This window comes from Exophiala viscosa (genome assembly GCF_022695815.1).
Source record: "Exophiala viscosa unplaced genomic scaffold EDD37scaffold_4, whole genome shotgun sequence".
In the NCBI taxonomy this organism is placed as follows: Eukaryota; Fungi; Ascomycota; class Eurotiomycetes; order Chaetothyriales; family Herpotrichiellaceae; genus Exophiala; species Exophiala viscosa.
The window spans coordinates 1,035,133-1,058,258 of record NW_026944356.1 but is presented as its reverse complement, the minus strand read 5'-3'; the positions used below and the strand labels follow the sequence as shown (position 1 = coordinate 1,058,258).

Below are 23,126 nucleotides of genomic sequence, written 5' to 3'. Positions count from 1 at the left end.
TCTATCCGAAACTTTGCGAATTATAATTACTTCCTTGTCGTTATGATGCGTTCAAGGCAAGGATCTTGTAAGTCCGCTTGTAAGTCCACACAAGTACCACATGTATGCTATTTCACGATTACTATGGAGTACTGCGACGCCTTTCGCAAGTGAAATCCGGCAACATCGATAAGCATCTATCGGAACCGTCTTACCTAGCATCTACTTGCATTTCGGATTCTTTCCCGAGCAAGCCGTTCATAATCTAGGGCGTTACGCAAGTTAACCGATGTGACCAACATATCTCTCTCTGCTCAATCCACAACCTGTTGACAGTGCATTTCCAGTATATACTAAGTGCTTAGTCTAGTGATGGCTTTGCCGTAGTGGACGGTGGTGGACTTAGACAAGTGCATATCTCTCTAGGGGCGCCATCAAGATCGAGCCACCAACCAGCCACGGGACAAGATTATGCTTGTAGCAAAACGGCAGGGAATTGGAATCCGGCGAGCCGCAACGTATCGCCAGCCACTTGCGTCCGAATTTGCCAGTCACATGTAGGTAGTGACTGACCCCGCCTATCTTATCTCGGAGGATCCAGATCTGGGATTTCTTGCCAAAATGAACTACTGACTCGGTCCGTAGGCGCCACTGCAGGACGGCCTGATGCTTCAATCCACCGTTCTGAGCCCTGAAATCTGAGGATCGATATGTGCTGCCATGCTCCCAGCTTGGCGTGCAACGCGGTCGTAATCAATGAATCATGATAGTAACAGGGAAGAATGAGGCTCAACTTTTCCAGGAATTCCCTGGTATCTCAAAATGCAATTCTCAGAGTAAATGCAAGTCTCACGATGCAAAACTTCTTTGACGGAAAATATCCATCATGGCTGAGCCGGACCCCGGAAAATCATTTCTCCATGGTTCGGTTAATTGCTCGCTACAACGGAGGAATTTATTTCTCGGTGAAATTGTATAGCCTCAAAGGATGCATCAATGCCAGCAGGTAAACAAGTCCTCAAAGCAGCAGTGATCCCCTGGTTGTCTGCAGTCGAACTACCCAGGTTCGTCAGATACTTCATCAGGTAGTGTATTCACGTTTGCGCACATCCCACATTTGGTATTCTGTTTGCATTTGTTATTGCGAGTGTTCCGTTGCTTCTGCTTAGAGTCCTGTCCTGCCCATACCATTCAGTACATCTGCGATTTGCTGGAAAACTGCTGGATTGACGCAAAAATGTCTGTCTCGAAACCAAACTGGTGGAAAGCCAGCACCTGTTATCAAATCTGGCCTGCGTCATACAAGGATAGCAACGGCGATGGCATCGGTGATATCGTGGGGATTATCAGTACGCTCCCGTACCTCAAAGATCTGGGCATAGAGACCATATGGCTATCTCCCATGTACGATTCGCCCCAAAAGGATATGGGTTATGACATTTCCAACTATCAGGATGTGTATCCCGCTTACGGCACATTAGCCGACATGGACAGACTGATAAAGGAGTGCCATGACCTAGACATGAAACTCATTCTTGACCTGGTCATCAATCACACGAGCGACCAGCACGCTTGGTTCCTCGAGTCTCGCAAAAACAAAACTAACCAATACGCAGACTGGTACATGTGGCGTGACCCTAAAGTCATTCGAGGCGAACGACATCCGCCCAACAATTGGGCATCCATTTTTGGTGGCAGTGCGTGGGAGTATTGCCGAGAAAGAGATCAGTACTACCTACATTTATTTGTGAAAGAACAACCAGACCTCAACTGGGAAAACGAGGAAACTCGGCGAGGAATCTACGAGTCTGCCATAAAGTTTTGGCTCGACAAAGGCATTGACGGCTTCCGAGTTGACACGGCGAACCTATACTCGAAAGACACTTCATACCCAGATGCGCCCATCTTGGTGCCCGGTGAACCATACCAGCCTGCATTCAAGTACTTCACCAACGGCCCACGCATGCACGAATGGCTACGAGAGCAGCGCGAAATCCTCGACAAATACGGCGACGTTTTCATGGTCGGCGAGCTTCCCGACACCAAAGCAGACGAGGTCCTGCGATATATCTCTGCAAAGTCCCGCGAATACAGCTGTGTGTTTGACTTCGACGTGGTCATGCTGGGCCAGAACAAGGAAGGTGGATCCAAGAAACACCACACTCACAAACATACTCTGCCGCAGTTCAAAGAGGCTATCCGTAAAGTCCAAGGCCTGCTCCACGGCACGGACGCCTGGACGACGGTCTTTCTCGAGAACCACGACCAAGGTCGCAGCCTGTCGCGCTTTGTTACCGACAAGGCTCCAAACCGTGAACAAGCGGCCAAGATGCTAGCCGTGCTGATGTGCTGTCTGACAGGCACGCTGTTCCTGTACCAGGGTCAGGAGATCGGCATGTACAACCACCCTGAGCACTGGGGGATCGAAGACCTCCGAGATATTGACTCGCTTAACGCATACAACGACGTCATGCACCGCCACAAGGGCGATCCGCTGTGGTTGAAAAAGGCCATGAAAGGTCTACAGCTGGTCGGCCGAGACAATGGAAGATTGCCCGTGCAGTGGGATGCGTCGGCCAATGCCGGCTTCACGACTGGAAAGCCCTGGATCCGCGTGCATGACGATTATGAACAGATCAACGTCGCGGCGCAACAGGCTGATCCTGCATCACCGCTGAATTTCTGGAAGAAGATGATCAGTATGCGTAAGAAGTATGCGGACTTGATGATCTTTGGGAAGGACTTCCAGGTGTGGGACAAGTTTGATCAGGATGTGTTCACGTTCACGAAAGTCCATCCGGACGGGCATGAGAAGATACTCGTCTTCTTGAACTTTTCGGATGACGAACAGCCGCTGCACTATCCGACTGGGTTGGAGAACGTGCATAAGGAGTTGCTTGTCTGTAATGTTGATGAGCCAGGGAAGTATCTGACTCCATGGGAGGCCAGGGTCTATCTGATCAAGGAGGGTGTGGTCAACGGTGGCCAGACGTGAGCGTCGAAGAACGTCCGTCTTCCCGCCTAGGGTGCTTGTCAGGGGACGGTCTTTCAGCGAGGCGGTTCTGGCCTATAGGGTTTTTTTCAAGCAATAACGTCAATGAAGATCATGATCTATTCTTACATGAAAACCACCTCCCGGCAGGTCTATAATACATTATATTACAGCAGTATCTTCTTACACTCAGAGATGGAGTGGACGTTATCTCTCCTCCATCGTCACATTCCTGGCGCATGGGCTCTGGATTCCAGCTGTCGCAGCCTCGGATTCACGAAACCTCCAGACCCAGACGCGATGAAGTGAGATATTTCGAGGTTTACTAGACAGTCGACGGAGTTTGAGTAGCCTTTTCGAACTCGCATACGCAAGAGCGTTATCGAACAGCCGAGCAGACCGTCGTGCCGGTCGTGTTGTGGCATGCCATAGTGCCACCCGCCTCGACTGTTTTCGTAGGCATGACGGGATGGAGTGGCGATAAAGTACTCAAGGTCGATGGATGCGAGCGGTTTGTTACTGCCATCTCGTCGGTCATTCGGCGGTCTTGTGTGCCCCTTTGTTTTGGGTGACGGCCCGTCCGTCTGGACAGGAAGTGCTCAAGTCTGAGGTGTCTGTTGCTGCGTAGTCTTCTCGTTGTTCAGAGGCGTGTGGGTGGTCTCGGTGCCATCCTCCCAAAATTCAAGATCTTCTTCCCCTTCATTGGCGACAATGGCACCCGGACGTATCCCTAATCGACCCTTCTTCAACAACTTCGTGAAATCCTCGCCATTCGCTAGCTTGTCTTTAAGAATATCTTCCAGGGTCTTTTTCTCATCAAGGAACACTTTCAGGTGGTCTGCTATAACGTGGCGCGCTTTGCAGGAAGGGCAAGTGACAAGGACGGTGCCATGGTGATAGCCGTGCTTGGTCACACGATGACTGGACCGGTGAAGACAGGGCTTGCAAGTGAAGCTCAACTGATACGAAGGCTCGTCACGAGAGAGAGCTGCTTGAAGCGGTGTCCCTGGAACAGAGAGCGAAGAATTCTGGTGTCTGACAGATGTGGCAAGGTATCGTCGAAGAAGAGGCCATCGAGGCACAAACGATGTAGCTGCTAATGTTGATCTTTGGCGGATATGTGGTTGGATGGCCTTGACAACAGGAGTCCTGCTCGAGGAGAGCCGTTGCGTCAACCTGGTGAACTGCTGCATGACTGTAGTGCGATGTCAATAAATGTTCGGCGACGATGAGATGTTCGCGAAGACAAAATGTTTGAAGCGCAGCCTTGCCGCCGAAATATGACGCAGGCTTGGCAAGGCTGTGGTCAGGGTCAGTGAAGATCCCGACTGCCACTCACTGGGCTTTCGGAGAAAGGCAAAGTCTCCCGACCTTTCCAACGCATTGCAATGAAGAGCGGCGAGAACAAAGCAACCTTTTTCTTCACTTGGGTGTGGGCAAACAAGACAACCCTCTAAATGACTTGAACAAATCCTCCTCTGCCTGCCCTTTCCCAAATATCTCACCTCGCTAGAAACCCCTCCGCGGGACCTTATCCATTCCGAACCTCGTTCGGCCTTTCCCCACACTGCCAGCCATTGCGAGTTCTCGGACACCGGGACTGCAACGGTCGACACGTCGGTAGCGACGATGTTGGCGAAAGGAAGGGGAGGCAAGATCAGAGCTCCTCGAAGGGTGCGTTAGACAACTCTCCCCTCTACTTGCACTGCACGCCCTGCGGCGGTTCGTGGTGATGCCTTTGCCTCAATGCCGCCGCACTCTACTCAAGTGCCGCGGCTGATGCTAGCAACTGCGACTTCTCATTTTTGTGTCCCCAGACCACATTAGAACCCGTTACGCGATCTGATATGTGAATTTCGCTAACGTGCCATCGTGCGACAGGGTCTCACAAAAGACGATGTTGACTTCGAACCGACATGGAACGTTCTCTCTACCGCTTTCCAAGAAATCCATAGTAGAAATGCTTCCAAGCTGTCCTTCGAAGAACTCTTCCGCAATGCATACAAGTTGGTCTTGAAGAAGAAGCAGGATATGCTATACGACCGGGTGGTACAACTGGAGAAAACATGGCTGCGAGACAATGTCCGGGCGAAGACTATTTCGCTGATAACTCCATCCATTGCTGTCGGCACCGTTGACCAGGCGGCTGGGTCCGATGCAAACGAGCGAAGAATTGCAGGCGAGCGCTTTGTTAGAGCTCTCAATAACGCCTTCGCCGATCATCAACTGTGTATGGGTATGATCACAGACGTTCTGATGTACATGGATCGAGTGTACAGTCAAGACCAGAGAAAACCCTCGATCTATGCTACGGCTATGGCTTTATTTCGAACCGAAGTACTCAAAGCTCCCTTTGGTGCAGATGCGACGTTCGACACACTTTCCTTGCTTGAAACCGTCGTCCTGGACATGATAAAAATGGAACGAAAAGGTGAGGTGATTGACCGATCACTGGTCCGAGCATGTTGCTACATGCTAGAGGGTCTTTACGAGACCTTTTCCGAGGAGGAATCGACGAAATTATACCTGACGTCTTTCGAACCCAAGTTCCTCGAAGCGAGCCGACAATTCTACCAAGACGAAGGAAAGGCACTCCTGGCCGAGGCCGATGCGAGCACATTTTGTACACATGCACGGAGACGACTCGCCGAGGAGATGGAACGATGTCAGCAGACTATCTCGCCGATTTCCGAGCCAAAGATCAAGGCCGTGGTGGAGAAGGAGCTGATCTCGGCGCATATTCGCGACATAATAAACATGGAAGGGACCGGGGCGAAGAACATGCTCGACAACGACCGAATTCAGGATCTCGCTAATGTTTATGGACTCATCGCTAGAGTAGACCCCAGAAAGACCGCGCTCAAGGATGCTGTACAGAAACGCGTGATCGAACTTGGGACAGAGATCAACAAAGCTGCAAGTGTTCTAAGTGAGGCGCCGCCACAATCCAGGACTGCACCGAAATCTGCAAGTGAAGGAAAAGCAGCAGCGGAAAAGACTCTGAGTCAACAGACACAAGCGGCGATCACATGGGTGGAACAAATCCTCGAATTGAAGAGCAAATATGATCGGATCTGGATCGAGGCGTTCAGGAGGGACGCCGTGATGGAAAAGACGCTGGAAATCTCGTTCCAGGATTTCATCAACACCAACGACCGAAGTCCGGAACATCTTTCACTATTCCTCGATGAGTACCTCAAGCGTGGAGGAAGAGATAAGACGGAAGCCGAAGTCGATGCGCTTCTTGACAACGGCATCTTACTGTTGCAATACCTGGCCAACAAGGATCTCTTCGAGACATATTACAAGAGACATATGGCCAAGCGTCTGCTGATGAAGAAGTCTGTTAGCCGAGAAATGGAACGACAGATGCTCTCCAAGATGAAGATGAAGATTGGAAACCAATTTACTCAGAAATTGGAGGGTCTCATCCGAGACACCGAATTATCTGACAACCTCAGTACTCAGTACAAGGAATACGTCAATCGCTTGGGCGATCCAGATCCCAAGCGGATCGAGTTGGACTGTCGGGTCTTGACAGCGAACGTCTGGCCTTTTGAGACTTTATTCAAGCCCGAGGAGGACGGAGAAACACGACGGGAGATCAAATTCCCAGCTTCTGTGGACCAGGTCCGACAAAGATTCCAGAAGTTTTATCTGGACAAGCATACCGGTCGAAAACTGACGTGGATGCCCAGTCTTGGTGATGTTGACATGAGGGCGACATTCACCACGAAAGGCAAGACCCGGCGGTACGAACTCAATGTGTCGACACATGCCATGATCATTTTGATGCTCTTCAACGACCTTGCCACCGGACAATACCTCACCTTTGAGCAGATTGCGGCCGAAACAAACATACCTAACCACGAACTCATCCGAAACCTCCAATCACTCTCTCTGGTTGCCAAATGGAAAGTCCTCAAGAAAGAGCCAATGAGCAAGGATATTAAGCCGACGGACAAATTTTGCTTCAACGAAGACTTTTCGAGTCAATTTCTCAAAATCAAAGTCAGTGTGGTTGCTGGTGGATCGAGTAGAGTGGAGAATACAGAGGAGCGACGTGCAACCCAGAAGAAGACGGACGACGAACGTGGACATGTGATTGAAGCAGCAATTGTTCGAATCATGAAATCGCGCAAGAACCTTTCTCACTCTCAACTGATGACGGAGACTCTTGCACAACTGTCAGCACGGTTCCAACCGGATGTCAACATGATCAAGAAAAAGATTGAAGGACTGATAGATCGGGAGTATCTGGAGAGAGGACCGGATCCGACAAAGCCTTCTTACATCTACCTGGCGTGAGAAGGGTGGTGGGGCAGAACATTATGGAGGTTTTCTTTGGGCGGCATCTTGCGGCTTGTGCCGGGCGTGGCATTACGATGAGATAAGGATGTCTGTTGTCTTAGGGAGCATACTAGCATTTGGGTCCTGGCTTCGCATGGAGCATTAGCATGGCGTATCCGGAAAGAGAACGTTAGCATCACCGTTTGAGCAGGGCGAATGGTTCGGACGACGACAATGGAATTATGACCATACATTGAGCGAGGACATTGTTAAATGCCATATCTTGGAATCCAGAAGCTGGTTTCATATTGATTGAGTGTCTAGAAATGACACACCCGTAACATCGCATCTTTGAAATCGAGAGTAGATAGACTTATGCCGCAAGGCTGCAGCCGCAATGCGCCAAGAACCCCCGTAACCCCCTTTCTTCACATCAGTCCCGTCAGGTACACGATCAAATTGTCGGTAACTACAGCCGAAACGAACTTATAGACGCGTTTACAACACAGGATCAGATTGGGAAAACACAGAAGAGTCACTTCTCCACACGCAAAATCTACGCCGAAAACCACGCGACGTCTGCGCTTTACGTGCTGAGTGGCTTCAATCACCAAAACGTATTGCATCAAAATCGACTTCACGACCACACATCGTGCGAACATTATTTCAACCGTGCAGACCCTGTTGATAGCGTTGGACCAGTCCGAGCAATGGACCTCGACATCTCAGACATTCTAGCCTCAGTATCTCGGCCCTTCGACCGCACATCTCAATCACAAAGTCACATCGCATACTCCGACACCGACAACTTCACAGACCACCAATTACTCACCAGGGCATGGACTTCAGAACGCTGCGCACCGGATTTACTTCCATACCCAAAGGAACTTATGGCACGCGTCATGTCTCGCGTGCAGGCTCAGATATCGCGCATCGAAGATCTAGCTAGTGGCGGCGGCGAGACAGGCAAGGGCCAGAACACGAACTTGATACTGTCGATACTTCAGACCGATCTGTCGCGCACGCAGTTTCTGGTGCGGAGTTTCTTGAGGCAGCGGCTTGCGAAGATTACGAAATTTGCCGGCTGGTATTTGAGTCGAGATGTTGAGTCGGATACGAAAACGACGTATTTGAGTGAGGCCGAGGTCAGTTTCCTACGGGGCCATCAAGCGCTCTTGTCGGAGTTTTATGACGCGAGTTTCTTGACGGCTGTGCCTGTGGGATTGAGACGGTTGGATGATGCGAGTGGGGGTGTTAATATGGTTGAGGGGCCGGATGGCGGGCAGGCGGTTGTTGTGCGGTGTCTTGGTGAGATGTGGACGAATGAGAGGGATGCTGATGGGGAGAGGGATGAGGCGGAAGGTGCGAATGTTGAGTTGAGGATGGGAAGAGGGGAGGTGTGGGTTGTTAGGTGGCGGGATTGTAGGAGAGGAGTGGAAAGGGGGGAGTTGGAGGTTTTATAGCAGCATTGCAGGAGTGGTGATGTGGCTACCAGGCACTTTCCTTATGGAGAGAAGTACTATGAGCGAAGACTGCGGTTTGCAGCATCGTACGCGATATCTGGGTTGCATGACGTCTGAAGTTAACTACTGTAGTGACTCAAAAGGTACTGAGCAATCGACTAGGCTTTCTGCTTGACCACTTGGTCCAGCCGTGCTTGCTCGCCTTTCTTGAGAAGCCATCTCATTTCTTCTCGTTGGACGTCCGTCAATGCTTCGGCCATGCCTTCTGCCGTCAGGAAGTCGTGGTCTGAAAACTCGAAACCTGGCACCACCGTCTCGCTAATCAGTAGACCCTTTTCACTGCCCGTCTCCGCTCCGTCAGCGGCGGTAGCATCGTAACGAGATGAGTCCGGCAGGAGAAAGCTGGCCTTGAACTTGCCGCCTTCTACGATCCATTGCACCTTCTCGCCGGCCTCGATATCTTGGCCGACCACGAACGTCTCGATTGGGATCTGGCCATTCTGGTCGCGTTGGTCAAAGTGCATGATGACATAGCGGCCTCGGCCGCGGTGCAGGGTGTGAACGGTACGTCCGCGGTTGCGGTGGAAGTATCCGACTGGACTCTTCTGGCCGATTAGGTAGTATATTGTCGTGCTTGCGTGTCGGGTTTCTGAGTGATCTTTGGATGTGGCGTTGGCAAGGAGCGGGAGGTTCTTGAATGGGTTAGGGACCAGGAGATGGTCACGGTCTGTCTCGACGAAGTAGCCTCCTTCGATGTGATCTTGGAGATTGAGTGTGCTGATAGTGCTTTGGATGAAACCTGGTTCTGAAGGCGGAGGGTGAGCCAGCAGGGACTGTGCGTATGCGGCGTCGGTGGGTGGAATGATTGGTGACATCGTCGGAGCTGTAATAGGAGAGTGTTGTTCCGGGTGCTCGGCTGTAGCAAAGCAGTGGCTGGTTGAACTGGAAACCGAGATTCTGTCAAAGCTGACCCAGGTCGAGATTCCAAAGAGAAATATTGCTCAAGGCCGCCAGGTAGACAAGCCAATGTGCTGCACGGACGGTTGGGTTCCAAGGGAGGGATGGAACCACAGTAGTGATGCGATCGGACGAAGTGATCTCTTGGTGAGATGCGATATACTGTAAAGGAAGAAACGAGGAAAGCTGGTAAGAGAGTATTGTCGTTCTGGTAGATTATATTTATGCTTGTCTAAGCCGCGGATGTGCTCGGCTTGAACAGCCACGGTGGAATCACGACAGCGACAGAAGTGGACCGCCTGAAGACCTAACAAGCATGCAAATATGATGTCTAAGTCACCTATTAATGTCTATGATAGTCGGTCACTTCATAACCTTCTTCCACTTGTTCTCCTGTTCTAAGTGCGAAACAACCGCGCGCCGTTCTACCACTCTGTCTATTTTCCCCCTTATAAGCGTACGCAATTTATATCTTGCTTTCACGCTCAAACTCCGCGCTGAAACCAAAGTCAATATAACCCTTTTCGGACTTTGGGTTGTAAAAGGTGTCCCTGTCGTATGGGGTCAGGGGGATGCCCTTTTGGATTCGGTAAGGCAGATCAGGCGTCGAGATAAAGTATCGTCCGAACACAATGGCAATGTCTTTGTCATTGTACTCTTCATCGGCAGCCCTCAAAGCGGACTCCGGTGTGAAACCGCCAGCAATCAAGATCGGGCTTGTGTTTCCCCAAACGTCAATGGCGAAATCCACCTTCTCGGTCGATTCACTATCTGCGCTTCCAGATATCCGAGATTCGACCACATGCACATAGGAGAGCTTCAACTCCTTCAAGCCCTTCAGAATATGAGTAAATTGAGGAACGGGATCGGCCATTCTCATGCCCTGGAATGTACTGTAAGGGCTCAGCCGGATGCCAACCTTATCAGCGCCTACGGCGTCGACCACTGCCTTGGCGACTTCAAGACCGAAACGAGAACGGTTCTCAACGCTACCACCATACTCATCGGTACGTCGATTGACATTGTCTTGGATAAATTGGTCGATAAGATAGCCGTTGGCGCCATGGAGTTCGACGCCATCAAATCCAGCCTCGATTGCATTTTTCGCGGCTTGCGCATAATCGGCGACGTATTCCTTGATCTCCTCTTTGGTCAGTTCCCTGGGAACGGGGCGCTCGCTGTCCATGGGAGTTGGGCTGGACGAGACGATGTCAACACCCTGAGCCTTGCAGTACTTTTCATTTGCCGTCCGGCCTAGGGCCCATAGTTGGCAGTAGATGAAACTGCCCTTGGCGTGCACGGCGTCGGTGACCTTCCGCCACGCGGCGATCTGGTCTTTGTTGTAGATACCTGGTACGTTGGGATACCCTCCAGCGCGTTTCGTGATGAAGGTCGCCTCTGTGATGAGCAGGGTGCCCGGGACTGAGCCTCGTTGTTCGTAATAGGTGGTGACGAAGGGAAGGGGGACGTGATCGTCGTCGGCACGGAAACGGGTCAAAGGTGCCATAACCAGGCGATTCTGCAAAGTGACATTGCCAATTTTGAGAGGCTCGAACAGCCTGGAGTTCGTGGATGTGCCGAGGGACCCCATATTTGATGATTATTGAGTGTCAGTTGTAAGAAGATGCCGTGTATGAAGATCTTGTCTGCAAAACTTAATGAATGATAGTGCGTATATATATCAATAACCACAGCTAGCAACTTGGAGTAGATAGGGAGGAGACAGCCTGGTGAAATTCCAAATGATTGCAAAGAAAGTGCAAAATGCCCAATAATACTGTGCAACGTCAGTGTGGGTTTGAACAATTACATACACACACTCCCATTCCAATGCGGTGGTCAATAACCGGCAGATGCGAAATGCGAGACGCGGGATGCGAAAGACCAAAGCGAAGGGCAATTAATCAGCAAGTCGCTTCTTTCATGTCCACTGGATTCTGGAGTGACGAAACAGAGTTTGATGGCGGCACTGTTCATGCATCTCATTGGTGCTTCAGGTTGAAATCGCCCTGGCACGTCATTGCCATGCTGTGCTGTTATTGTGATAGAGAAGCATCTTGCGCTCGACGACCTATGCCATCTGCAAGGCTGACAGTGACAAAAAAGAAAACCCATGGCCGTTCAGGGATCAATTTTGTCAGGCAGGAACATCCCAAATCATCTGGTATCAGGCTGAGGTAGAGGGTAATCAAGAATATTTGTAAGCTCGTCCTCACGCGCATTATTCATGTCTCAATTTCGCGATATCACACGAGCGCTGGGTAAGCTGATGCCTGACGAATAGATCCGGGGTATTGCGGGAGCATCGAAGGTATTTCGAGATGACACAAGCAAAAGCGAGGAGTAAATGAGGAATGGCGGTCATCCACAGCCTTGCGCAGCCTTGTATATCTCAGCCTTGGCGCCGGCACCGGAAGAACAAGACTCCGGGTTCAAGTTCAAGCTGTCAAACACAGCTCGTTGCAGAATCACGACTTCCAAAATCATTCCCTACCTCGATAAATCGCGCGACTCTTAGTAGTTGCACCTGGCGCAGAGCAGGATATTTCGTGAATTCTGTACACGCCGTTTCGATTTCTAATTCCTCCGGCTGTCATCTGTTCCCCAGCTTCTTTCACCTCAATGTCATTGTACTGGTGTTACTGTCGCAGGGTTCTATCTCAAATGTACTTTCGAAATTCAAGGACGCGTTATGGCAAGAAAGTGACCGCGGACGTCAGTTCACTGGGAGCAACCATTTTGCACGGGGATTTGGTTTTACTGATAAAGGCTACAAACTGTTACCGACGCAAGCCCTCCCTCAACAGGTGATACGTCTTTCCCCTGGGGTTGGCCGCGCTGGTCTTTCGGTCGCCTTCGATCTATCGTAATTGGCGAAATATCTGAACAACTTTTCCGGGTCTTCTCTGACTTTGGCTCTTGTCGACGGATTGAACAGGGTGTGTAACGATACATCATCCTCAATCAACATTGATATGCACCACCATACTATTGTCTTGCAAGGAAGCTTGCATGCCGGAACATTGAACTGTCGACGCATTTCGCAATAATTCCTCCAAGCCTTGAAGTGCATCAGCCCGATTTCGCGGTTGCCGGCACAGTATTCCGACAGGGCGAGGAACAGGAAAGCCACCACGTCCTCGTCACTCGAGTCATGATAAGAAGCTAATGCGGATATCCTAGAGCGAGTCCGCGCAAGGATACCATTCTGCCTAGAGGCAAGGTACTGCTTTTCTGCATCGAGCAAGTCAATGTCGGTTGATAAACTTCGATTTTGATGATGATATGCACTGAACAAAAACACCAGGGTCTCAAAGCACCATTGATTCGCAAGCGCAAATGGCACAAATAAAGTGAGGATCGGATCGTACTGCTCCACAATCCCAGGGTATCGGTCAAAGCCAATCATGGTTGCCGCGTTGGCGGCAAAATATCGAATGAGATTGCAGTCTGGTGGCAGCAATGGAATGGGTGTGCATCCCACAGAATTGGTGAGTTCTGACAAAACCTCATTTGACGGCTCATTTGCCGACTCGGGCGCCGACCTGTGGTCCGTCGTCTCTTGCAACGGTGTACTCTCGATTTGGAGTCCTTCTATTAGGGACAGCCTGAATTCCGAGTCACTCATGAGGCTAATTCGGCGCCCTATGTGGTCTGCTTGCGACTGTTCAGTCTCAAAGCTATGCCGTCCGAGAAGACCTCCTGGTACCTTTTCTCCATGGTCAGCTGAAACAGTTGGTATGTCTTGCCAAGATTCCGTGCTTGGGGATGCTTGGTCCAGTCCTGTGTCGGGTGAGTCTGTCTCCGAAGGACTTTGACGGGATTCGACATTCGATGTTGTTGCTGATGCCGTTCTCCTTGCTCGAGTGGGCGACATCGACCGTGATTTCTTCTGCACTGATTCGATCGTGGCCATATCTTTCTGGAAATCGATAAGTGCCGCATAGTGTGACATAGGTCTTCTAGCGAGACTTGGCCGCGTGGGCAGTTCCTGCTGGTCTTTGAGGTTGGCAGCCATGGTCTCTGTACCAGGTTCGTCCTTTGTGGCTTTTGGTTGCATCCATCGCAACGGCGAGAATTGGTTTCGAGAGATCCATTCCGATCTGGCCTCTCTTTTCGATCTCACACGATCTTTCATCAGATGTGTTCGTGCAACTTCAGTGACTCCCCTCCGATTGATATCATAATCTACAAAGGTGAATAGCCGTCCTTTCTCCGGCTTGTCAGTCGACATACTGACTCGTGTTTTGTCTGTATTAGGTGATTTTGTGCCACATTGCAGTCTCTAACTGGGTATATAGAGCCATCAAGCCCAGGTACCTCTCGGCCGTTGGCCGCGTTTTACCAAAGCGTGAGACTCCATTTGCCAACATCATTTCGAGATGATGGTCTTGTCGGTGACCCTGGATCTGCTACTGAATCCACAACACACTTTCCGCCGGCAATGGATGGTTTTCGACCCCTGTCCAATCGCTCGACTCCTCGGGTGCAGACACGGAGACGCTTTACCCTTTTCTGAGAAGAAACAATTCCCGCCCATTGGCCAGCAATTCTGTCTACCACCAACACTAGACCTGTTCCCACCAGGTACGAAAGAACCCCGTTGACACCTTGCTGCACAGCTAGTTGCGCAATACACTCACCCCAGTCCTTGCAGTGGTCGTGGCATGCCGTTTCATGCCTTCCTCTCCCTTCCTACAATCGATTACCGGGATATCGTTCGAAGAGAAGCTTAATCGCCTACGCGGCCTCTGAAGGCACCACTACGAATGTATCGCTGCTGCTCGAATGCGGAGCCGCACAAATCCGCATGCAACTACTGACACCGTGTCCGAAGAGATAGTTGACATCAACGACTGATCAAGCTGCACCTTGCTCGTCAATCGACGTATCTGTCTGCGTTGGCTGCAGCTACGGGATTGTTTGTAAGCCTCCGCCCCGCCATATTCTAACCACACGCCATTGTCAACCACCGAAAAGATCGAATCTGGATGTCCTTGGATGTCCTTGGATGTATCTCTTGCAAGCGGTGCATGTCGATACATCCAAAACACCACAAGATCGGCTGTATCACTATGCTAAAGTCAAAAGAGATCTGCGACTGTCATGCCGCATTTCTCCACATGCATGAAAAGGCTTGTTTGGATCCCTGCTTGTCGAGTACCATGCAAGTATGCATGTTGTCACGAGGATCCGAGAGGCTCGGCTGCCTTCGAAACCAGCGCGGAGAAATGGTTATATCTGACATGGTTCTCGAATTACTACATCCTCCTCTTATGATTGATGGCCCTGGACGAGATGACCAAGCGGGCACTCCCACCTGGAGACCTCTACGGCACTCTTGACTCAGAATAGCAGACTCAGGTCCCCTTTATCAAGCACCTACCAGAAGGGGATCCTCCGTGGAGGAATTACCCCAGTTCTTAACTTCCAATCGCATATCATTGCCTCATCATAACCAATCAGGACATTTGAGAACTCTTCCAGATTCGATGTAGGAGTTTCGTTACTTCAGCACTTGCGGCCGCAACACCGCCTGACATATCAATCGCCAAACCTCACACTGCGCCCTCGATCAGTATTTGTGAAAGCGAGCAGAACGTCTGAATGACACGTGTCCGCCAGCGGGACTTCAATCTACCCAAAGCCGCATCAGGTATATTTCGCAACTAGTGCCGAAGTTTCGTCCGGAATGTTTCATGCCCGGCGACTGCCCGAAGTCCGCAGAAGCATGCACAAACCTCGTGTGGGAAAGTTACATGCAATTGACCACCAGACCTCGCTTGCAGGTTGCTTTTGGCGGGCCAAAGTCTAACGGTATGTGGCAGCCGTATACTTGGAAATCCACGATCCAAACTTTCTGTACGACGGGACGGCCTGATCGTCGCTACTATAATGCGAGTGGTCGGGGGAGAGAAACCGATACACGTGTGACGACTATAATGTATGTGGTGCTACACGCCAGAGTCAGTAGGACCTATTTGCTGGAATGGACTCCGTAGCTCCTGGAAGCAATGTCTACTTTGCGGGAGGGGATCATCAAGGCTGGAATGCGTCAGGACTGGAATGCATTTCAGACGACCGGCGGTATTATGTCCGCGGCACTAACTACATGCGCAGGGCTGATCCGCACAGCAACAGGGTTCAAGCCTTCGGGATCCTGACTTTGGAAGGATCCTCAACAGCTGCGTGGCATGTGTGGACCAAGACACGGTCAGAATAACCACCGCAGTACTTTTATTGCCCCTGGGAAGACACTCGGTCACAGCTCATCGATGCTGGAGATCGTTGTGCCAATGTTGCAGATTCACCGAAGATGGTCCGCTCGAGAAATGCTCATGTCAACAAATGCCACTGGAGCCCTATTATCGTACATCTTCAGCAACGTCACAGTAGCCCGGGTGCCGTCCTTCCTTCCATACTTGCAGCTAAGGTCAAGCTTGCTTCTAGAGACTCCCCTGTATACAAGCGCAACAATGGGAGTTATTGTCCGGAGGTCTCGCACGTGGCATTCACAGGGGGTTTGAGAATACATCTGGGATCCTCCTTAATTCATGGGCAGAGCAAATAACAAGGTACGAATTTCCGCGTGTGTTCTTCTTTGCTTAAGAAGAGCTTATCGAAATGCCTCTGTGACATTCCAGTCATTCGGTATGATATAGAAGAGGAACCTGAAATGCAAGAAGCAGTCCTTATACCGCCAGGGATTTTCGGATGCTTGTACGGAAGCAGTGAATGTGAATACTGGGGGTCTCACTGTCACAAGGGTTATCTCACTGACTATCTCTCTGGTCACCTGGACATTGTTTGTTCACTGGCTTTGCCTTCACAGGGACCATTCATATCTTGCATTGAAGTGCACACTCTGCCAGATGACACCCCAAGATTGCATAGAATACTCTGGCATGATCACGGCGTGATTGGCCTGACAAAGACAGCCTTTACATCCTTCATCCAGTCGCTGTTAACCAAGTCAAGGATGATCTTCTGGTCATTGTGCTTTTCGAAAGCTTGTTTTGATTTATATCGTTCGAAGAAATGGAAGATACTAGGATCATTGGCGTCCCGAGATATGCAGTAGTATATCGTGCCTTCTTCACTCTCAGCACGTTTTGTTGTTTCCTTATACACGGCTTCGACTTTGTCCGCGTGTTCTGGCGCGGCATACACCTTGAGGCCGTGTCAGAATGAGTCCATCAATTCAGCATTAGCTAGGACTACCGTTCCATAGATGGCGAACTCTCCGGTCTCGGGTATGTCAAAAGCATCGTCGTCTCTCCAGTCTTTCTCGGACATGATTGAGGTGTTTTTGCTTGATGAGCATGGGCATATTAAAAGTTGTTAATTTGGTGATGCACATGTTAAGTTGGTTGACTAGACGCGTCCCTTTGCACTTTACGCGTCTGTGCACCACAAGCCAATGAATGACGTTGTTTTTGCCCCGCGAAATTTCTTGGGCGGCAGCAAAACTTTCTATGATCGTACTTTTCAGTCACACACCGCGACTTCTGTATTTCTCCTTCTTCCCGCCTGGCAACAGCCAGCCACGGCAACCTGCATTTCCTTTGTTCTCCGTTTGTTCCACGCCCGTTACAACATGAAGTACGTCCTCGTTAGCGGTGGTGTCATCTCCGGCATCGGAAAGGGACTCATTGCCAGTTCAACCGGTCTCCTCCTGAAAACCATCGGCCTTAAAATATGTCTACCCAATCTCAGTACATGACATCTGCTGACCTTCCTGGCAAGTGACGGCGATTAAGATCGATCCGTACCTCAATGTCGATGCTGGAACCATGGCGCCGACCGAGTATGTTTGAACACACCCTGCAGAAGGCTTTGTCTAAACCATGTATAGACACGGCGAATGTTTTGTCCTGGACGACGGTGGAGAAGTAGACTTGGACTTGGGAAACTACGAGCGATACCTCAACGTGACCTTGACTCGAGAACACAGTATCACAACTGGAAAGATCTACCAACATGTCATTGAACGCGAGCGGAAAGGTGACTACTTGGGCAAGACCGTCCAAGTGGTCCCACACATCACGAACGGGATCCAAGAGTGGATTGAGAAGGTCGCAAGAATTCCTGTCGACGACACAAATGAAGAGCCTGATGTCTGCATAATCGAGCTCGGTGGTACAGTGGGTGATATCGAAAGTGCACCTTTCATTGAGGCCATGCGGCAACTGAGACGGAGAGCCGGTCGTGACAATTTCTGCCAGATTCACGTCTCGTTGGTACCAGTGGTGGGCGGTGAGCAAAAGACGAAACCAACACAGCAAGCAATTCGAGATGCGCGATCAGCTGGTCTATCGCCTGATCTTGTGCGGAACTCGACCTGGTGCCTTTGAAAGAGAGCTGACATTTTCCAGATTGCTTGTCGGTGTCAAGAACGTATCGTGGAAGCCACGGCAAACAAAATTGCCATGTTTTGCCAAGTCGAGCCATCGCAGGTCATCGCGGTGCACGATGTCGAGTCAACATACCATGTGCCGCTTCTTCTCCAAAAGCAAGGACTTGTCGACCAGATTCGCGAGCTATTCCGTCTCGACACCTCCTCTATCCCTCAGGCCCTCGTCAAAAAGGGTGAAGCAACATGGCACGACTGGAATGCGTTGACGACATCACAAGAACGTTTCTTGGAGTCAGAGACAATCAACATTGCCCTAGTTGGCAAATACACCAACCTACACGACTCATATTTGTCCGTAAGCAAATCTCTCGAGCACAGCGCCATGGCATGTCACCGCAAACTCAAAACAGTCTGGATCGACGCCAGCAATCTCGAAAAGGCAACCTTGGAAGCCTCACCCGAGTCCTACCATAAGGCCTGGCATGATCTTTGCACAGCAGATGGCGTTCTTGTTCCTGGTGGCTTCGGTCACCGCGGAACAGAAGGTATGATAGCCGCAGCAAACTGGGCACGTACCAAGCCTAAACCATACCTCGGAATCTGCTTGGGAATGCAACTTGCAGTGATTGAGTATGCTCGGAACGTGTGCGGAATGAAGTCGGCCGGATCCATCGAGTTGGATGCGCAAACTGATAACCCGGTGGTGATTTTCATGCCGGAAATCGACAAAACCACCATGGGCGGCAACATGCGACTTGGCCTGCGAGCTACCAATTTCCAGGATGGTACAGAATGGTCGCGTCTGAGGAAATTGTACAACAACCAGCCCAGCATTCTCGAACGACACCGCCACAGATATGAAGTCAACCCCGAGTATATTGAGCGGCTCTCGGAAGCCGGTCTCAACTTCATCGGCAAAGATGACAAGGGTGAACGTATGGAGATTGTGGAGCTGAAAGATCACCCTTTCTTTGTCGGCGTTCAATTCCACCCAGAATATCTCAGCAGAGTTCTCCGGCCTAGTCCGCCTTATTTGGGCTTCATCGCCGCGAGCGCTGGACTTCTGCAGCAAGCTACTGCTGCAACACTGGCTAAAGCTGCCTCGGCCAATGGTAAGGGCAATCACACGGGACAAACTAACGGTGTCGACAATGGATTGGTGAATGGAATGTCTCAGGTCTCGCTTTCGGACTCAACTTCTGGGTTCTAGACGAAGAATGAAGGAAATCTTTCAACGGCGCATGTTTCTGGTGAACGTGGACTAGACTGGACTTGGTAGAGTGCTGGAATTTGCGACCCGGGTTGACTTCAAAGTCAAGGTACAACTATCTATCGATGGTTTGGTGTTAAACGTTGTTACGAAATTGTTCGCATTAGAGCATTATGCCGTATCGTGTCATGATCTATCTTAGCTGGCATACAAGCCCAGCATTTTGTCGTTAACTTGGCGGTCACCAAGCACGACTACATGTATAGACCCAGTACAATATACATAATGAGACATCATCTCACATGGACTCGTCTACTTTTTCTTCTTCCGACCAGCCTGCCGACTCCCACTTCCACCTGGCACTCCAATACCATCAGTGCCGTCGTAAGCCTTGACGCTGACTTGTGCAGTTTTCCCAGTTTTCCCAGGCACTTCAATCAATTCCTCCGCGTCACCATGTTCAGACAGCACAAGGTTCTCTCTGATGTTCGCTCTCGCCTCTTCGTCTCGGTAGGACGAACCTGGCATGGCATCGCCAGCATCTTCTGACCCTCCAGCCCACAGCCGCTGCCTCTCCCTATCAACCCATTGTCTCCAGGGCTTGTAGCAGAGCACACTGATCCCGCCAAACACGACGAAACTCGCGCATATAGACCCGCCGATGATTTCGTAGTTGTCGCCTGCTGTCTCGACGCCGTCCCAGAATTTGCCGGTAGGAGTCGCGACGTTGAGGATCATGGTCAGAAGCTGGATGACGCCGATGATAATGGCGCATATCACAGTCAGAGTCGTCAGGACGATGGAGTAGTACAGGAATGTTAGGGGGTCTTTGACACGTGGTGCTGGTTGTTCGGCGTCCGGTCGTGCAGGAGTGTGTTGCTCAACGTCCACCACTCCATCCACATCGGGCGTAATTCTGTCTGTATCTGCTGGCAAATCGACATCGGCCTCCATCGACTCATCTCGCTGACCTTGGCTCTCAGAGTGAGGCTTCTTGTCATCAGGGCCGGACATGCCCATAGGCGCGACATACAAACTCATCATCAACGCCCCGTCAATAGTATCGACAAGACACATCCCAGCCGTAAAGAGCACCGGGAATACCAATATCAACCACATACTCGTCCCCTTGGCTCCCTGTATACTACTGATTCCCAACAATGCAATCTCGGAACTGGTATCGAAGCCCAGCCCAAACAGCACACCTAAGGGATACATTTTCCAGGGACGATCAATGAGACGAAATGCCGACTTCAGCACGCGGAACAAACACCCTGCCCCTTCGATCTTCCACGCCTCAGCGGCCTCTTCGTGCGGTCGAAGACGAATGACTTTTCGGATCTGCAGGACAAGTCTGTACAGGATGTACGCGTTCATTAGACCCAAGAGGATCAGAAAGGCGGCGGAGACACTTGACCCTATGATCCCACCTATGTTGCTGAAGCCGTTGAAGCGCTTTGATACGCCGGCTGCGGTGGCAGCGACGACGATGGACGTGACGACCACGATGGTGCTGTGGCCGAGACTGAAGAATGTGCCGACTGTAACGGGACGTTGGCCTGTTGCTATTAGACGGCGGGTCATGAGGTCGATGGCAGAAATGTGGTCTGCGTCCAGGGCGTGGCGGAGACCGAGGGTGTAGGCTAGTGCTGCGGTTGACAATAGTCGTGTGTGTGCTGTTAGGACGAGGGCGCATATCGCCCAGGCGACGAGGTTGATGATGATCAAGAGGGCGATGATCAGGATGGCGGCCAGAGGCAGTCTGCGAAGGTAGGGCGTCCCGGAGTGCACGGTTGATAGGCGGGTGCGTGTTCTGTGGATGAACTTCTTCCATGGCTTTCGGAACTGCTGTTGTGGTGCTTCCATGGTGGGAGGTGAAGTGGTCTCCATGATTCTTCTTTTTCTCGGTGAGCTGCACCCTCTGCTACCGGCGTACTTAACTCGACTCCTCGCCGTCGGTCAGTGCCTCGTCTCCTGGCACGCACAGCTTGTCTCGGGCACCACACCTACCAACTGGCTCTTCTCTCGCTCACTCTTGAGGAGGCAAGTAGGAGCAAGCTTTTCAAGTCAGGCCGGTCACAGCTAGCACGCCATGATGTATTCCACTCGGCTCGTATCCGAATGTGCTCTTCAGCCAATAATAGCGTACGTGTTTCCCCCTCCAAATTGCGGGGAGATTTTCTGATTAGCGATAAGAAAAAAGCGACAGGGGTAACCGGACGGTACCTAGGCAATATAATATACAATGGTAATAGTCATAAATACTGGCGCCATGACTTTTTTCGGGGTCTAGAGTCAGCTTCACGGCTTTTGATCACCGAGGGTCCTGGTGATATATACTCGGCCCAAGCATTGCAACGACCCTACCTTGACACCGTCTTCTCGAACCATAGCTGACGACGCTATCCAAGTCTGGACAACATATCGGCCTATGAATACAGGATAATTGATCATCGAGGAGGACGTCGCATCGCCATGTCGTGGCCACCTCTCAAGGATCGCCTGCTGAGTCTGCTCGTGCCAGGCTTTATCCTTTGGCCGAGTGTCAAGTGTGAGTCGAAATAGGAAGCCCTTGAATGCCCAGGTTCGCAATATCTGACAAATTGCCATGCCAGCCTTTGTCATCACTGCTTTTCAGTTCTACATTCTGCAAGCCCACATTCCCTCGGCTTCGAATTTCCAGCAGGTCAGGGATGACGCGTTCTCCAAGTTCTGGGCCAAATTGAATGGTGGGATGCACATACCTTTGGGGAGACATTATAGCTAAAGTTGAGGTTGCAGCACCTGTTGATCCGCCTCCGCCTCCAGTAGGCTCCATGACTCTGGTGCCGCCAATCCTATCCCGGGCGCATGGTGTGGTTCTTGATATCGGTCCTGGATCCGGTACTCATGTTGGGGATTTTTCAGACAATCCCAATATTACCACTATCTTCGGCGCCGAGCCAATGTCGGGTCTCCACCCAAATCTGCAACGGAGTATCAACGAGGCGAAGCTTTCTGGCAAGTACCACATTCTGGGCTGTACCGCCGAGAAGAAGGATCTCCTGGCAGCACTGAAGAAGGAAGGCGTAAGAGCGACAACAGAAATCTTCGACACCATTGTCTGTGTCCGTGTCCTGTGTTCTGTGCCGAATGTTGATGAGACAGTGACAGAATTCTACTCTCTTCTCAAACCTGGAGGTCAGTTGATGGTGGTTGAGCACATCAGAAATCCCTGGAAGAAGAATGGCAGTGTCCTTGGTCGATTGGCACAGTTGTTTTGGTCGGCTTGGGGCTGGACGTTTTTCATGGCCGCATGTGAGTTGAATCGAGATACTACTTTATCGTTGAAAAGAGCGGGAGCTTGGGAAGCAGTTGAATTGAAGACGCATTTTGAATGGGCGGCTCTGCCGTATGTTTCTGGCACGCTGACCAGAGTGAGGTGACTGAAACATGCAACGGTATGAGACTGGGCGCTTTTGCATAGGCACTCAAGAGATATATATACGAATGCGCGGTTTTGTTGGAGCATGGCGCTGAGCATAGATGGCTGCTGCATGGGGAGAGCCTTGTGAGAGTGAGGCAGAAGTGGAAATCGAGCGCCCTCTTGGCTGACAGTCCGTCGAGACATCTCATCGAGCAGGGTTGTCCAGGACCCGGGTATGTGTATTTTTGGCTGTGTGCTGTCAAGGCGAAGACGCGGCTAGTCATCCACAAATTGAGATGCAGTTTGCGAAGGTCCATGCAGACAGACACCGCACCGCAATCATGGTTGGAGATTGAGACGAGGGAACATCAGTGACGTACTTAAGTTAGTGCAGGCGCGCCCAAAGCCCCTATTGAAAAGGGAAGTGTGTTGTCGTGTTTCAAGGACGTGTCATATCTTAACCATAAATCTAC

General features: G+C 50.9%; 11 protein-coding genes across 11 annotated transcripts; 5 read left to right on the top strand and 6 right to left on the bottom strand.

The window, feature by feature from the left end:
* Positions 1-971: 971 nt before the first annotated feature.
* On the top strand, positions 972-3,069 carry EDD37DRAFT_373416 (glucan 1,6-alpha-glucosidase). Its single transcript, XM_062811991.1, has one exon. It carries the CDS (start codon positions 1,217-1,219, stop codon positions 2,972-2,974), a length of 1,758 nt encoding a protein of 585 aa, XP_062670899.1. The 5' UTR covers positions 972-1,216; the 3' UTR covers positions 2,975-3,069.
* Positions 3,070-3,483: 414 nt separating this feature from the next.
* EDD37DRAFT_373414 (DNL zinc finger-domain-containing protein) lies at positions 3,484-4,310 on the bottom strand. Its single transcript, XM_062811990.1, has one exon. It carries the CDS (start codon positions 4,162-4,164, stop codon positions 3,571-3,573), a length of 594 nt encoding a protein of 197 aa, XP_062670898.1. The 5' UTR covers positions 4,165-4,310; the 3' UTR covers positions 3,484-3,570.
* Positions 4,311-4,325: 15 nt separating this feature from the next.
* On the top strand, positions 4,326-7,672 carry EDD37DRAFT_628633 (Cullin 3). Its single transcript, XM_062816443.1, has 2 exons — positions 4,326-4,645; positions 4,853-7,672. Exons 1-2 carry the CDS (start codon positions 4,601-4,603, stop codon positions 7,277-7,279), a joined length of 2,472 nt encoding a protein of 823 aa, XP_062670897.1. The 5' UTR covers positions 4,326-4,600; the 3' UTR covers positions 7,280-7,672.
* Positions 7,673-7,971: 299 nt separating this feature from the next.
* EDD37DRAFT_649347 (GINS complex subunit 4) lies at positions 7,972-8,724 on the top strand (the record flags this gene model as incomplete). The annotated part of the gene is made up of 1 exon (XM_062818128.1): positions 7,972-8,724. One exon carries the CDS (start codon positions 7,972-7,974, stop codon positions 8,722-8,724), a length of 753 nt encoding a protein of 250 aa, XP_062670896.1.
* Positions 8,725-8,803: 79 nt separating this feature from the next.
* Positions 8,804-9,921, bottom strand: EDD37DRAFT_373272 (RmlC-like cupin domain-containing protein). The gene has a single exon (XM_062811988.1). It carries the CDS (start codon positions 9,597-9,599, stop codon positions 8,883-8,885), a length of 717 nt encoding a protein of 238 aa, XP_062670895.1. The 5' UTR covers positions 9,600-9,921; the 3' UTR covers positions 8,804-8,882.
* Positions 9,920-11,676, bottom strand: EDD37DRAFT_373283 (uncharacterized protein). The gene has a single exon (XM_062811989.1). It carries the CDS (start codon positions 11,270-11,272, stop codon positions 10,148-10,150), a length of 1,125 nt encoding a protein of 374 aa, XP_062670894.1. The 5' UTR covers positions 11,273-11,676; the 3' UTR covers positions 9,920-10,147.
* An 805-nt stretch (positions 11,677-12,481) lies between these two features.
* EDD37DRAFT_608471 (uncharacterized protein) lies at positions 12,482-13,915 on the bottom strand (the record flags this gene model as incomplete). Its single annotated transcript, XM_062815058.1, has 1 exon — positions 12,482-13,915. One exon carries the CDS (start codon positions 13,913-13,915, stop codon positions 12,482-12,484), a length of 1,434 nt encoding a protein of 477 aa, XP_062670893.1.
* Positions 13,916-16,590: 2,675 nt separating this feature from the next.
* EDD37DRAFT_649343 (uncharacterized protein) lies at positions 16,591-16,977 on the bottom strand (the record flags this gene model as incomplete). Its single annotated transcript, XM_062818127.1, has 2 exons — positions 16,591-16,851; positions 16,903-16,977. 2 exons carry the CDS (start codon positions 16,975-16,977, stop codon positions 16,591-16,593), a joined length of 336 nt encoding a protein of 111 aa, XP_062670892.1.
* Positions 16,978-17,181: 204 nt separating this feature from the next.
* Positions 17,182-19,547, top strand: EDD37DRAFT_628583 (CTP synthase). The gene is made up of 4 exons (XM_062816442.1): positions 17,182-17,375; positions 17,425-17,488; positions 17,537-18,008; positions 18,057-19,547. Exons 1-4 carry the CDS (start codon positions 17,279-17,281, stop codon positions 19,245-19,247), a joined length of 1,824 nt encoding a protein of 607 aa, XP_062670891.1. The 5' UTR covers positions 17,182-17,278; the 3' UTR covers positions 19,248-19,547.
* EDD37DRAFT_372963 (high-affinity nickel-transporter) lies at positions 19,404-21,479 on the bottom strand. The gene is made up of 2 exons (XM_062811982.1): positions 21,258-21,479; positions 19,404-21,195 (listed from the first exon to the last, which is right to left on the bottom strand). The coding sequence occupies exon 2, from the start codon at positions 21,135-21,137 to the stop codon at positions 19,560-19,562; it is 1,578 nt and encodes a 525-aa protein (XP_062670890.1). The 5' UTR covers positions 21,138-21,195; positions 21,258-21,479; the 3' UTR covers positions 19,404-19,559.
* Positions 21,431-23,126, top strand: EDD37DRAFT_373097 (S-adenosyl-L-methionine-dependent methyltransferase). The gene is made up of 3 exons (XM_062811984.1): positions 21,431-21,798; positions 21,863-21,976; positions 22,029-23,126. Exons 1-3 carry the CDS (start codon positions 21,723-21,725, stop codon positions 22,670-22,672), a joined length of 834 nt encoding a protein of 277 aa, XP_062670889.1. The 5' UTR covers positions 21,431-21,722; the 3' UTR covers positions 22,673-23,126.